Below are 13,142 nucleotides of genomic sequence, written 5' to 3'. Positions count from 1 at the left end.
GCCGTGCATTTCTACGCTACAGTTGAAGCCTTCCACAATAGCAGCACTTTCCATTCCAGTTGAACTCTGATTACGACCCCAGTTTTTGAAGCAGCGATGCTCGCGCGCTTCTTCCTTCTTCTTAGCTGCTCGTTGACAGATCATACAGAATTTATTCTTCACGTTGATATACAATACCTTTTTTGTGTGGTACCCAACGATGGCCCCTACACCAGAAAGAGAATTGTAATCACCACCGCGGTATGATATTTTCATCCAACTGCCATCTGCGACAACTTTTTTTTTTTTTTTTTTTTTTTTTACGTGGAGAAATCCTCATAGGACACCCCGAACCCTTGGGGAGGGCTCGGGGTAGTGTCGGACTTTTACCGACTAAAACTCCACGGTGGCCAACCTAAGGCGTTTCGGGGGGCACTGGGAACCCCTGCGGCCCAACGAACGTGTGCTGCCGACCCCGGTTAACCAACCGAAGGTCCAGTCCAGCCGCCCAATCCATTAGGACCTCGCCCCTACGGCTCGTCCTAGGGCTGCCCCATGCTGTAGCATGGGCATTAAAGTCCCCCAGGACAATTACTGGGCGGGGCATGCACTGACCGATGCATGCGGTTACCCCACCCAGGTATGACTCATAAGAGGCGAGGTCACAGTTGGGCGACACATAGCAGCCCACCACCGCGATACTTCCCCACTGAACCGCCACGCACCCCTCCCCCGTCACTAAGACGGTAACTGGAGGAGATGCGGACGGCCAGTTCCATGTAATAGCCACCAAGCCGCACCGAGTCCCGACCCAGTCTGGGAGGTCGGGGATATTGTACGGCTCGGCGGCGACGGACAGTCCTATTGATCGCTCCCGCATGGTATGGACAAACAGGTCCTGAGCCTTGCGGGAGCGCTTCAAATTGGCCTGGAGGAGGGTAGCCATTTCCACACCGTTTCCATGGCCTCCTCCAGGCCGTTCTTACCGGACCTTGTATGGGTCTGTGGCGCTGCAGAGGACCCAGCCTCCTCTGCAGCGACCACCTTTTCCTTCCGTACCCCGGCGGGGACTTCGGAGGACGTCGGAGGGGCGGCCTCAGCGGTGTCCCCGTCGCGCTCCACCTGCCCCGCTGGCATCGCTGAGCGTGCCCTTCCGCGTCGTCGGCCCTTGGAGGGCGGGGCACAGCCCGGGCCCCCCAGTCGGTGGCCTGATGGCCTCCCCAGGTCCGCACACAGCGGACACTTTGGGGAAGACGCGCGGCACTCCGCCGCCCGATGCTCCGTGGCGCCGCACTTATAGCAGCGTCCTCTCCTATCTTCCGCCGCGGTGCACCGCTGCTGGACGTGCCCTGTCTCCAAGCAGCGGTAGCACTGGAGGGGACGAGGCGCCAGGACATCGATACGGGCCATGGTCCAACCCACGCGCAGCTTTCCCGCAGCCGCCAAACTGCGGGCCGCCGTGAGGGGGCACCGCACCCACGCCGTACCAAGCGCCGTGGGCGAGCGGCGGATGGGGCCCACCTTTATGTCCCTCTCCTGACACCCTCCCTGTGTCGCAATGGCGGCAGCGACGTCCCGCTGGGTGACGGAGTCATCCAACCCCGCCACCCGCATCTCCGTCGTCTTTTTCGGTCTTGCGACCTTAATCTCCGTAGCCGCTAAAAGCTGCCGGAGCCTGTCCCCCAGCTGATCTGCCTTAGGGGCTCCCTGCGGGCCTGGGATTTCCAATATAATCCCGCCCGTGACGGCCCGCTTCGTCCTGATCTCGGCGATGCCCAGGTCGGCCAAATTAATGCTGGCCCTTGCCTGTCTAAGGGCATTACCAAGGTCAGCGCCGACTCTCTCCATCACGGTCAGCGCTATGACTACCGTTTTGGGTGGCTTTGCCGGCGCCCGAGTGGGGCGGGCCGGGGGAGCCCCTTTCTTCGCCGGGCCATTGGCCGCGCTAGCGGGAGCAGCCCGCCAGCGCCCGTCGGCCGTTTCAGGGCTTTTTGCCCCACTGGACGGGAGCCGTCAGAGGTTCGTTAGCGGGGGCAGCCTGTCCCGCCGGCTTCCGCTTCTAACCGAGTACCTCTGTCCATTTCGGCTCCCGATTCGGCCCTGTCTCGGCCGCCGCCGGGTCCACAGCCTTCCTTGCCCGGCTACCGGTCTTCGCCACCGCTGTCTTTCTCCCGGCAGCAGCAGGTTTGGGACTGGGAGTGCCTCCCGTGGTTGCTGGTGTGGGCGGGGCTGGCGTCGCTACCGCGACTGTAATAGTGGGGCGCACCCGTCGCCCATCAACGGCCGCCAGGGCCCTGGCTCTCGCCTTCTTCCTCCACCTCCTCCTTCTTTGCGTTGGGGTTTCCCCCGACGCAGTCGGCGGCGGCCGTGCCATGACCGCAGCAGCTGGTGCTCTTGGCAGCTTCGTTGGTGCCGCCCCGTGTGCACTTGTCTGGGGGGCGGATTTGCCCACGAGGAGGGTTATCTCAGCCCTCAACTCCCTAAACCGCTTCTCCACCAGCGTCTCCATTTTGGACCATAAGGCCTCTACTAATGAGGCCTGGTCCAACGCCGGTTTGGGCGGATCGACGGTGGTAGGTGGCGATGGCAACGGTGGCGGTGGCATAAGCTCCCCATCCGTCACGGCCTTCTTTCTTTGGCCGCCGGGTGTGGGGTCTCTCCTAACCGCAGGGGCAGACTCTCTCTCCTGCCGCAGCCTTACAACTTCGGCTTTCATAGCCTGCATTTGCTCCGCCAGTCTGATGTTTTGCTCCTCGAGCATTGTCTGGCTGGCGGTAGCTACAGTTCGCTGCTGTATTTCAACAGCAGCGACACTGACGATGCGGGCAGCCATTCGCAGCGTCCTGACGAACGTCCCCTTGAGGTTGCCCGAAGTGTTCGCCACCCTCTCCACCTCTGTCAGCTGGTGACTAATGATACCGCCCAGGGAGCCCGTGTCCTGCCCCATCATCTCTCCCTTAAGAGACTCGATGGGGGGCAGGGTGTCCGTCCTCTTCTGTTTCCTGCTCTGTTCCTTTTGTGCTCCCGCAGTTGTATCTCCGTCGGCATCTGCCGCAGGCAATTGCCTTTTGCGGCCACCGACGGATGTCCCCGATCTTAGGGACCTCGTGGACTGACGGAAAGAAACACTCCCTTCGTCGTCGGAGGCGGTCAAGGACATTTTGTCCCTGTCCTCTTCTCCTAACTTCCCCACATCACTGCCACCAGCGCCACGGCTATCCCAGCCGGGGCCAAGGTACTGACCGAGCGCCCAGCTGATGCGCGCGTTCCATGCGTGTTGTGCGGGAGTGATCTCCGCATCGGTGTGTTCTTCAACCGATGCGTCCCTGTCGAACCCTGCCTCGGACATGGGCCTGGAGGATCTAACTTTTTCGACCCATTCCTGTAGGCCCCCGTCCGAGGAAGAACTGCTTCCCTGCTATTTACTCGCACAGTCAACCGTCACTGGGATGTTTCCCACTGACGAACTGCGCTCCTTGCTCAAGTCGTCCTGCGACTTACCCCCCTTCCCCAATGTTTCATTTAGGTTCGACATTTTGGCAGTTAATGATTCCTCCGGTTCGTCCATCATGGGACCCCCACCGCGGTGGGGGCACTTCCCCGGGTAAGAAAATCCCTAAATATGGATGCCAAAACCGAGAAGCGGTTTGTCGGGTGGTCAACCCTATTGGCACCTAGTGACTCTACAAAAATATTACGGGATAGGCCCGCGCCATATATGATGCAAATGGTTTAACGTCACCCCTATCGAGAGGGCGGGTACCCACCCGAAGGGCCCCGTACCCTAACCTCAGGCTAGACGGCGCGATGGTTTACCCCCCGTCGCACGGGGTATGCGGAAATACTGACCAGGTAATCCTCCATACCTGCGCCCAGTTAAGCTCGCTTCAACCCCGACATAGGCTCCAGTCAGTACCTGGGGAGCGGTTTTTCCACGTTTCGCATGCGGCTTCAGGCGACCTTTGCCATAATTTCAGGACTTACATTTACGCATCTTCCACCGCGCCATCTGTGACAACTGCGATCCACGGTACATTAGAACCCGGGTATACATCGCCTCTTGCTATGACCAGTTCTCTCTCCTCTTTTCCTGCATCTTCCATTTCTCGTTGTACAGCCAGTTCCAAGGCATCGATTAACTCATCTTGACATTTGTCGTACAGTCTTCTGGACATACACGATACGTTTATGTCCGACATTATCTCTTCCAGTTGATTATATCCGCCGCCTGTCAGCATTGTCACGGAAACAGCGCTGCGATTTATATCCATAGTGGCATCAGCCTTTTGCAAACAGACTGATGCGCTCTCGATGATTGTACACTTGACACTGTATATTATAGACTTTCTCTAATCCGTTTTGATGATGACCAACTATTTAAAAATGTTCGATGCCACAGCCGATATTTGAATGTTCCCCGAGCTGTATTATTTGGTTGAAAACATATGGAATGTCGACAAAGTCTATCCCTTGTGACATTGGTCGATCTAACTGTTGTGGTTTTTCCCTATCTACCAACTTACTTCTACTACTTACTCACTTATTTCTTCATTGCTTTCTCTTGCGGAAGGCTGCCAAGACTCTTCTGGCACTGGAGAAATTCATTCACTATTCAGTTGATCTTCTTGTTTCATATCTTCTATATCTATATCTTCCAAGTCGTCTTCTTCTATGATTTCTTCTATAATTTCGACGTCTTCGGGATTTCCAATGTTTTCTTCATGTTTTGCATGAAAATCAGCTATAGTGGACGTACTTGGGAATATTTCACCGGACGCACCTGTACCAGTACTTGTTTGGATTATGTTACGAGTATCCTGACGGAGTTGTATGTTGCTGGTATCGTCTTGTTGATATTGCCTTATTAGGAGGCAAGCTGCATCCTTTAGTTGTCGTCTGTACGTAAAATATACGAAATATGCAGTAGAAAAAAGACAGGCATAGTAAAAATCATGTACAATTGACTAGCTATTTGGAAGAAAGACCTTTCTCGAGATAAGCCTTTGTTTCGATTATCACAGTTTTAGAATCTAAAAATCGTATTATATATGTCCTCAAATTACCAATGTCATACTATGAATCAACTAAAGTACGAAAGTGTTAAACAAAAAAAGAGCCTTTCTCGTGATAGCCAATAAATTTTCCCCCTTGTACCATGCAAATTTCATGTAAACAGTTTTTTTATATCTTAATTTAGGAAATAATGGACTGTACAGTGTTACGCAGGACACCCTGTATGTATAGATAGGTGGTATCGCGCTAGGCTACGAGCGAGCGATGCTTGGCGCGACGCGAGCCGAACATGACCGATTGTTACTCGAAATCGCGACAGCTAATCGACGGTCCTGAAATATTTCAATTCCCTATGCGTGGCTGGTTATGTATGTATCCAAACGCACACGAATGTTTTGAATATACATGTGATCTGCTGCATTTGTTTCTTCATTATGCATAATCTAACTGCAACACCAGACATGTATAGGATCTCACCTCGTAACCGTAATGAAATGATGAACGTCAAAATGCACAGATCCTATACTTGTCATCTACGTCTTTACCTTTGCTCGAGTTCGGATCCCGTTCAAACCTGCAACTTTTTTTTATTCTAGAAATAATTCTAATATACAATTTGAATCTTTATATAAATTTGATTTTATATTACTTTGGCTCAAATTATTATTGTATTCCATAAAAGACTGGTTGTAAAAGAATGAGAACAGTGCAACTGTGTTTTATGACTATCTGTGCGGCTAAAATATGAATTATATTTTCTACGGTATTTTATAAATGAAGTAATATATGAAACGAGGAATTCTAAAGTTAAAAAACTAAAAAGAAATTATGTATGAAATAAAAAAGTCACAGATTTGAACCCGCATGACAGCAAAAGACGGGCTCCGTATTCGTGCACGTTACCGCCTATGCTATGTTCTTTTTAGAGACACGAAATATTTAGACATTCTATAGATTCAACAGTTCGTATTCACGCGTGAGTCCACCAAACGGCTGAAGCAGGCGTGAAGCTCGTAGCTATCGGTTGTAGTCAGTCGCCAGCGTTAGATGCCCACTTCATTCCGAACAATTATATGATTTCGACTAATTTTTTCATACTTGAATATCGTTCAACAGCAAAATCAATCGATGCCAGTCAATAATAAATCATACGAATGTAGTACTGTTCACAATGACATATATATATAGACTATTTCTTTGTGTACTGTGTTGTTGGTCAATCGATCGGATTTGCTATATGTACATACAATATCCAATCAAGGTATAGGAAAATTAGGACATTATTATCCTCGTGCAAAGTACAATAAAATGTGACTTACCTTTTCCGCCACTTTGTATTGTTGGACATGCGCTTTGAACACTTTGTAGGACGAAAACATTTTCTGTTCCCCTTTACATAGCGTGATCGTTCTTTCTCGCCTCGCTTTCTTGCTTCCATGCCAATAGAATAATCACACAATTATGAACACACACGAATTATCACGGAACTGCCGTATAAAAGTTGCAGTACGAAATGAACCGTACAGAAATGTAGCACTTTGGACGAAATTAAATTGCAATACGAATATATTTGTGCACTAAGTAAAAGCTCGATTGCTACGTATTCTTTCACCGTCGCACACAAAGCAAAAAACTAATGAGAGGAAAAACAAAAGACAGTAGAAAGAATATGGATGTACGAATTACATTATTTTTTAACGTAAATACTAATGTATTACAAAATTTATAACAACTCAACGAACAATCCTTGTCCTTCCAACACGCTCTCTCCCCTCTCTCTGTCTCTTTCCCTCTCTCTCTTTCTACAACACAGATAGGAGATGGAAGATTTTTAGAATATTTACACATAAAGTTTTAGTACCTCCTACAAGTACAAATTATTTAAAGAAAATATCAAATAATGTATTGACAAGAAGAAAGTACGCGAAACTATCACCCAAGGGGTATCAAGTTGTATACCCTTGGAATGGCAAGAAATTGATCCCTTTTTTTCTTTGAAACTGTTTCATCTATTTATGTAACATAATTACATTTCGTACATTTTGTAATTATTTTACATAAATAGATCAGAAAATTTTGAAAAGAAGAAGTTTTTTTACGCCAACGCATTACTCAATATTATGTTCAACTTATTTATACTTATAGAAGATAATAAAATTTTACTAATATCTTGAAAAGCATTGAGTGTCATATATTCGTTATGAAAACCACTGCTGGAATTTCGATTAGTAAAATCGAAATGAAGATCGTCGTACGGACAATGCACGAATGTGAGCGCTCGATTATCAGACATACCGTCATTTGCAAAGCGACATTTGCGGAGCAAGCATCGTAAGTATTTTCGTATTTACTATCTCTGTTTCTTCTATTGTTACAAGATCATGCTATAATTCATTGAAAATATGTCTTTACTTATCTCGAGTGTCGAATAATTCCTTCGACGATTTATTTTCTCAAATAATTTTCGAGCACGCGTCTAGTCGCCGAATGCTGACTCGGGGACAACCTCGAACATTACAACGTAACATCGTCTAATAACACAAATCTAATTTTTTATGATTTATATTTTTATCCTATTTGTTTAAGAAGGGTAATAAAAGATTAAATTTTTGTCATTGGACGATGTTACGTTGTAATGTTCGAGGCTGTCCCCAAGTCAGCATTCGGCGACTAGACACGTGCTCGAAAATTATTTGAGAAAGTAAATCGTCGAATTAAAGATAAAGAAGTTATTCGATACTCGAGATAAATAAAGACATATTTTCAGTGAATTATAGCATGATTGTGTAATTTGTCTATGAATCATAAATAATAATTCAAGAAAAGGATACAATAATTTCTTTAATTTATTTTTAGATGGCAAATAAAGAAACTGTTATGGAGTGTACACCATCGAAGGAGGTCGGAGGAGAATCGTCAACGCCGCGGCCGCGGTCTCCGTCGCCGCGGCGGGCACCAAGGGAGCCGCGGCGGGCACCAAGGGAGCCGCGGCGGGAACCGAGGCAGCCGCGGTCTCCGTCGCCACCAGCAGCAGAAATGCTGGCTATAATTAAAAAGGTACGTACTTATAATTAGATACATACGCAATTTCAGACTACATAACATTATAATTATTTACTTTTTCTATTACAGATGAAAAAACTTAAACACTTATTAAAATTTTATAAGTACGGAAGAGGCGGGAGAGGCGGGAGAGGTGGGAGAGGCGGGAGAGGCGGGAGAAGAGTGGGTGGAGAGGGGCACGGCCCCAAAAATATTATTATCATAAAATAAATTATATAATAAAAAATAAATTATAAATAAATTATTATAATAAAAAACTAAAAAAAATCATAAATTAATTCTTGTATTAATTCCTTTTACAACCGGTGTAGTAACAGTGACTGCATTTCTAGAAATCGTAGAAGTCGGCGATGCTGACAGAATAAATATGGGCAAATGAAAATATCGCGCGCCGTTTGTCGGCAACTGCACAGTATTTCAAGAGAGTAAGGTTCACTTTACATTCGCGTTCTCTTTTGACTTTCCGAAGCTGTCCGAAGTGGCCCGAAGCGCCGAGCTCATGCACACGCGAATCCTAAGATGGTGTATGTAGTGGAGGGGGAAATTTTCAGTAACTCGCATCGCCAATTTGGGTATCACAGATTCCGATTCCACATCGGCAGCCTTTCAAATTAGGCGCCGCCTGGTTCGAGAAAGGCCAACTAAATTTGTCATATTTTTTGCTCTGCTTTATCGATAACCCAGCCAAAAGCAATACTGTGGTATGATTTTACGGCCTGACACTTTTCGTCCTTATATGAGAACATTTTGAACTAGGAAAGGGTTCATTCGATAGAAAAAAGTACAACGCAGCGCAGTCAACTCGCCATTTCGTTCAAAACACTCTCTAAATTACATAAAAACGCTTAAATTTCCATAGCTGTCAATGGTAGATTTTTGCTCTACTTTATAACACTCGTGTTACTAAATATCAGTAGAATTTCGTTAAATCGTGAGTTGACTGCGCTGCATTGAACTTTTTTCTTTCGAATGAACCCATTCCCAGCTTAAAATCATCTCATATAAGGACGAAAAGTGTCAGGCCGTAAACCCCTGTTTTTGCCTAATTTTGTCGGTAATGTCGCTGCTCTGACATATCGGATCGTACCCCCTTAAGAAACATTAAATCAAATTATCTCAAAACAAAAGCCCATTGGACCGAAACATAATAGACTTTTTTAATATTAGGCATATACTATAACTTGAACGCATTGTCATTTCAAAAGCAATTTTCACGACCGTACGATTTCCTTGTAAGTTTCGTCCTACGGGAATATTTTTTTCTCACTTTCACATTTTTGGTACTAGGTGGTCTTCTGGCATCCATAGTTTTGCTATTGCTGCACGAGATTCCAAGAGTAATCTTGGTATTGTCTTGTTTTGTCTTGAATTGCGAGATAATAACAAGAGAAAGCTACTTTATACAATATACGAGACAATACAAGACAAAGCTTTTACTATAATTGAAGTCTCTTCTTCATTTTAAGAAATATGTAAGATTATATATAAATATATATCTATACTTATTTATAAGAACCTTTTTGTATCTAAAGTAATCACAAATAGTAAAAGTTTTAAAAACTTTTTATGATTTATTTAGAAACAAATATTACTTATTTTTATAATAGTTAATTTTAATTATTATATATATATTAGTTATGTATATGAACCCATTAATTATTTTAATCCTTAACTACGGAAAATTATTGTGGAATTAATTATTCTACACTATAAGAATGAAACATAACGTATATTACAAGTATTTATTAAAGAATATTATTACAAAGAGAGAATTAAAAAATCTACAAAAAAAATGAAACCCGTATTTCTTAAATTTTGAGTAAAATTTAGTTCAAGAGTCTGTTAGATTTCGTGTTGATAGAAAAGGATTAATAATAATTGAATTTAATATAGAATAAAAAATCTTGGTCAAATTGACGTGTTACGAGCCGAGGGCAATATAGTCTGACCGAAGGTCAGGGTATTTGGAATTTTGTTATTATTTCGTGGAAGAACCAATGAATAACTTTGCACTCGTTGGGAACCACTTCACGGATGTGGACGAACCGAGTGCACAACAGCTAACACAGGGAGCCATCTTAGGTTTAGGTAAGTTTTCGTGTACGAACCAGCACTTAACTTGGCAACTATCGGGAGCCACTAGGATGTAATAAAGACTGTGGACGAACCAGTAGGTAACTTTGCACTCGCTAGGAGCCACGGGATGTGGACGAACCAGTGCGCAACGGCCGACACCGGGAGCCACTTGTAGGTTAGGAAAGGGAACCTTCGCAAGGATTACGAAGATGTTAGTATAGCCTTGTAACTTTTAAATTTATAATATATCTCGAGCGGCAAAGACATAATATTGTGGGATCGTTACGCGTTCGCTTCTTATTGGATTTAGGAAAGGTTCTGATTGAACTAAATCCAACTTAAAAAACCTTGTAAAAATGTATATTATTACGAGTGTAACGACCCACGGTCTTCCCTCTCACTCCATCTATTACCCTCTCACTCTATCTATCACCCTCTCACTCTATCTATGGCTATCTCTCTCTATCTATCACCATCTCTCTTTATAGTTGTATCTTTCTAATACTTTATTACTATATTACTGCATATTATATTATCCTAACACCAACTAATATTTTTGTACCTTATTTTTATACCATATATTATAAGTTTCAATTATATATTAACATAAAAACAGCGTATATCGTCCGATTTCATTCACGATTAGAATAAGACCGCCATTAGAAAGTAAGACATTACGCATGCGCTAACTCTGACTAGCGGGTATATAAGGAGCTGCGAAAGCAGCAGGAGACACACTTCTCTCTGGCATCAGGTTTCGAACAGACGAAGATTTTGAAGACAGCTGATATACTCGTCCAGTGAGATTGAGACCTTATGACAGGTACACTACGACGATTCCTGTGAATGTGGAGTCTACCACATAAAGAAGAACCGGAAACAGGAAGCTAGCGTCATTGAAAATTCGATTTACGCGCGTTATTTAATTTGTTTGATAATTCAATTATTAATTTGTTTATGGTAACGATAGGATTGAATTGATTTCTGTGATTGTGAAAAGAACAGACGTGTATTTTGTGAGAAATTTAGAATATATATTTATTCCATAAATATTGTGGTGTTTAATACAAAAGTGTCGTTACAATATTTAATTGGTGACCCCGACGTGATCGGATACAAATAGATAATTAAATAATTTTTACAAATTTAAAAAGAAAATGCCTCTTGATCGTTCTCCATTACGGCAGCCGGAATTGTCGCCATCGAACTCGAGAACAGAAGATCAAACACAAGATCAAGCTCAAAATAATCCGGGAGCTCAAGAAACCGGTCAGCAACAAAATTTTGGTGCGATCAACGCAACCAGTTCCGTCAGACTTCCCCCGTTTTGGAAAGAAAATCCAGGACTTTGGTTCGCGCAAGTCGAGGCAGCGTTAACTATTGCACGCATTTCCAGTGATGACTCGAAGTACAGGTACGTGATCGTACATTTAGACCAGAGCATCCTCCCAATGGTGTCAGACATCCTTATCGATCCACCTCAACAGAATAAATACCAAACGATAAAAAGTAGAATCATTAACGCTTTCGAAGAGACCAATGAATCCAAATTACGAAAATTAATGCATGGTTTAGAAATTTCTGAAGAAAAACCCTGTAATTTCCTACAAAAATTAAGAAGTTTATCAAACGGCCAATGTAACGATTCAATACTACGTTCGTTATTCTTAGAAAGATTACCGGACAATATTCGAAGTATATTAGCAATCAGTGAAGTTTCTGACTTACAGAAACTAGCCTTACAAGCGGATAAGATTTATGAAATGTCCAAATCACATATCTCGGCAATTTCTTCTTCGACAAATACGGACACACCTTCGTTATCTGATGACCGTTACAAGGAGCTGAAAATAATGATAGAAGCATTAGCGGAAAATATTTACACACGTCGTTCAAAACAGAAACAAAATCGATTTAGACACAGAGCTAGATCTAATTCCCGAAATAGTAAATACTGTTTTTATCACCAAAATTTCGCATTGAAAGCAAAAAAATGCACCCCACCTTGTTCTTGGAGACAAGCTCCAAATCAGGCAGCGACAAATTATGGCGTTTTTAAGAGATCTGTGCCAGCGTTCAATTAAACCACTGGCAGCTGGATGATAAGCCGTAGCTCGAATTCTATTTGCTCCAATAAGTTTGCACAAGCTTTGGAAAAGTTATTATTCAAATTGACCTCCCCGATCTAGAGAAATTGTGGCTGGAGAATCAAATCTCCCTATACAATTATTAAAAAATGCAGTAGCTACAGTATCGGCAGAAATTTCAATGATTGGGATAGCTTCTGGTCAGCGCATAAACCTATCAATGATAGTCAGACAATATTTAAAACATGAGAAATAAGGAGGGATCCAACAATATCCATGCGACTATGTTCAAAACGAAAATTTGGAGCTGGAAAGTGTGTTAGCATGTTTTTTACGTGTTTATGAATTTTACTTCTTTGGCACGGAAGACAAGAACGGGTAGAATCGTCTATGTGTTTCCTCATGAGTGGTCAAACAAACCTTTGCGAGATTAATTTCAATGTAACTCTTCCGCTAAGGTATGAAAAATTACGTACTTGTGCAAAAAACTGTTTCCGTAAAGAGGTGGTTACGTAAGGTCAAATGTCTTCTCCAGAAGTGTCACAACACAGTAGAGAATCTGAATTATCTACGCATAGACCGCAAAGCTTCAGCGAAGAGTTTGTTGCTTGCAGGATATTTTGTAGCTCCTCATCATGCTGTTGTTCTTTTATTAGTAATTCGACAATAGTAACAACATTAGGCATATTTATTGATTCCACTCGCGAAAGAGTATCAGCAATAATATTAGATTGACTAGCAATATGAATAATGCCAGTAGAAAATTGACAAATGAAATCAAGTTGCCTTAATTACCGTGGAGAAGCTTTGGAAGACTTTTGAGAGAAAGCAAAAGTTAAAGGTTTGTGGTCAGTTCGTATCGTCAATTGTCGACCTTCTATTTGATGTGTAAAAAATTTAATGCTGCTGTAAATAGCCAGTAAT

The 13,142-nt window shown here is 43.8% G+C and overlaps 2 protein-coding genes across 2 annotated transcripts; one reads left to right on the top strand and one right to left on the bottom strand.

The window, feature by feature from the left end:
• Positions 1-251: 251 nt before the first annotated feature.
• Positions 252-859, bottom strand: LOC143186461 (uncharacterized). The gene is made up of 2 exons (XM_076390136.1): positions 416-859; positions 252-266 (listed from the first exon to the last, which is right to left on the bottom strand). The coding sequence occupies exons 1-2, from the start codon at positions 857-859 to the stop codon at positions 252-254; spliced, it is 459 nt and encodes a 152-aa protein (XP_076246251.1).
• Positions 860-11,288: 10,429 nt separating this feature from the next.
• LOC143186460 (uncharacterized) lies at positions 11,289-12,215 on the top strand. Its single transcript, XM_076390135.1, has one exon. It carries the CDS (start codon positions 11,289-11,291, stop codon positions 12,213-12,215), a length of 927 nt encoding a protein of 308 aa, XP_076246250.1.
• Positions 12,216-13,142: the final 927 nt, after the last annotated feature.

The sequence above is a fragment of the Calliopsis andreniformis genome, unplaced genomic scaffold (genome assembly GCF_051401765.1).
Source record: "Calliopsis andreniformis isolate RMS-2024a unplaced genomic scaffold, iyCalAndr_principal scaffold0001, whole genome shotgun sequence".
Taxonomy (NCBI): Eukaryota; Metazoa; Arthropoda; class Insecta; order Hymenoptera; family Andrenidae; genus Calliopsis; species Calliopsis andreniformis.
Note: the sequence above shows the minus strand (reverse complement) of the source record. Positions and strands in the feature narration are given on the sequence as shown.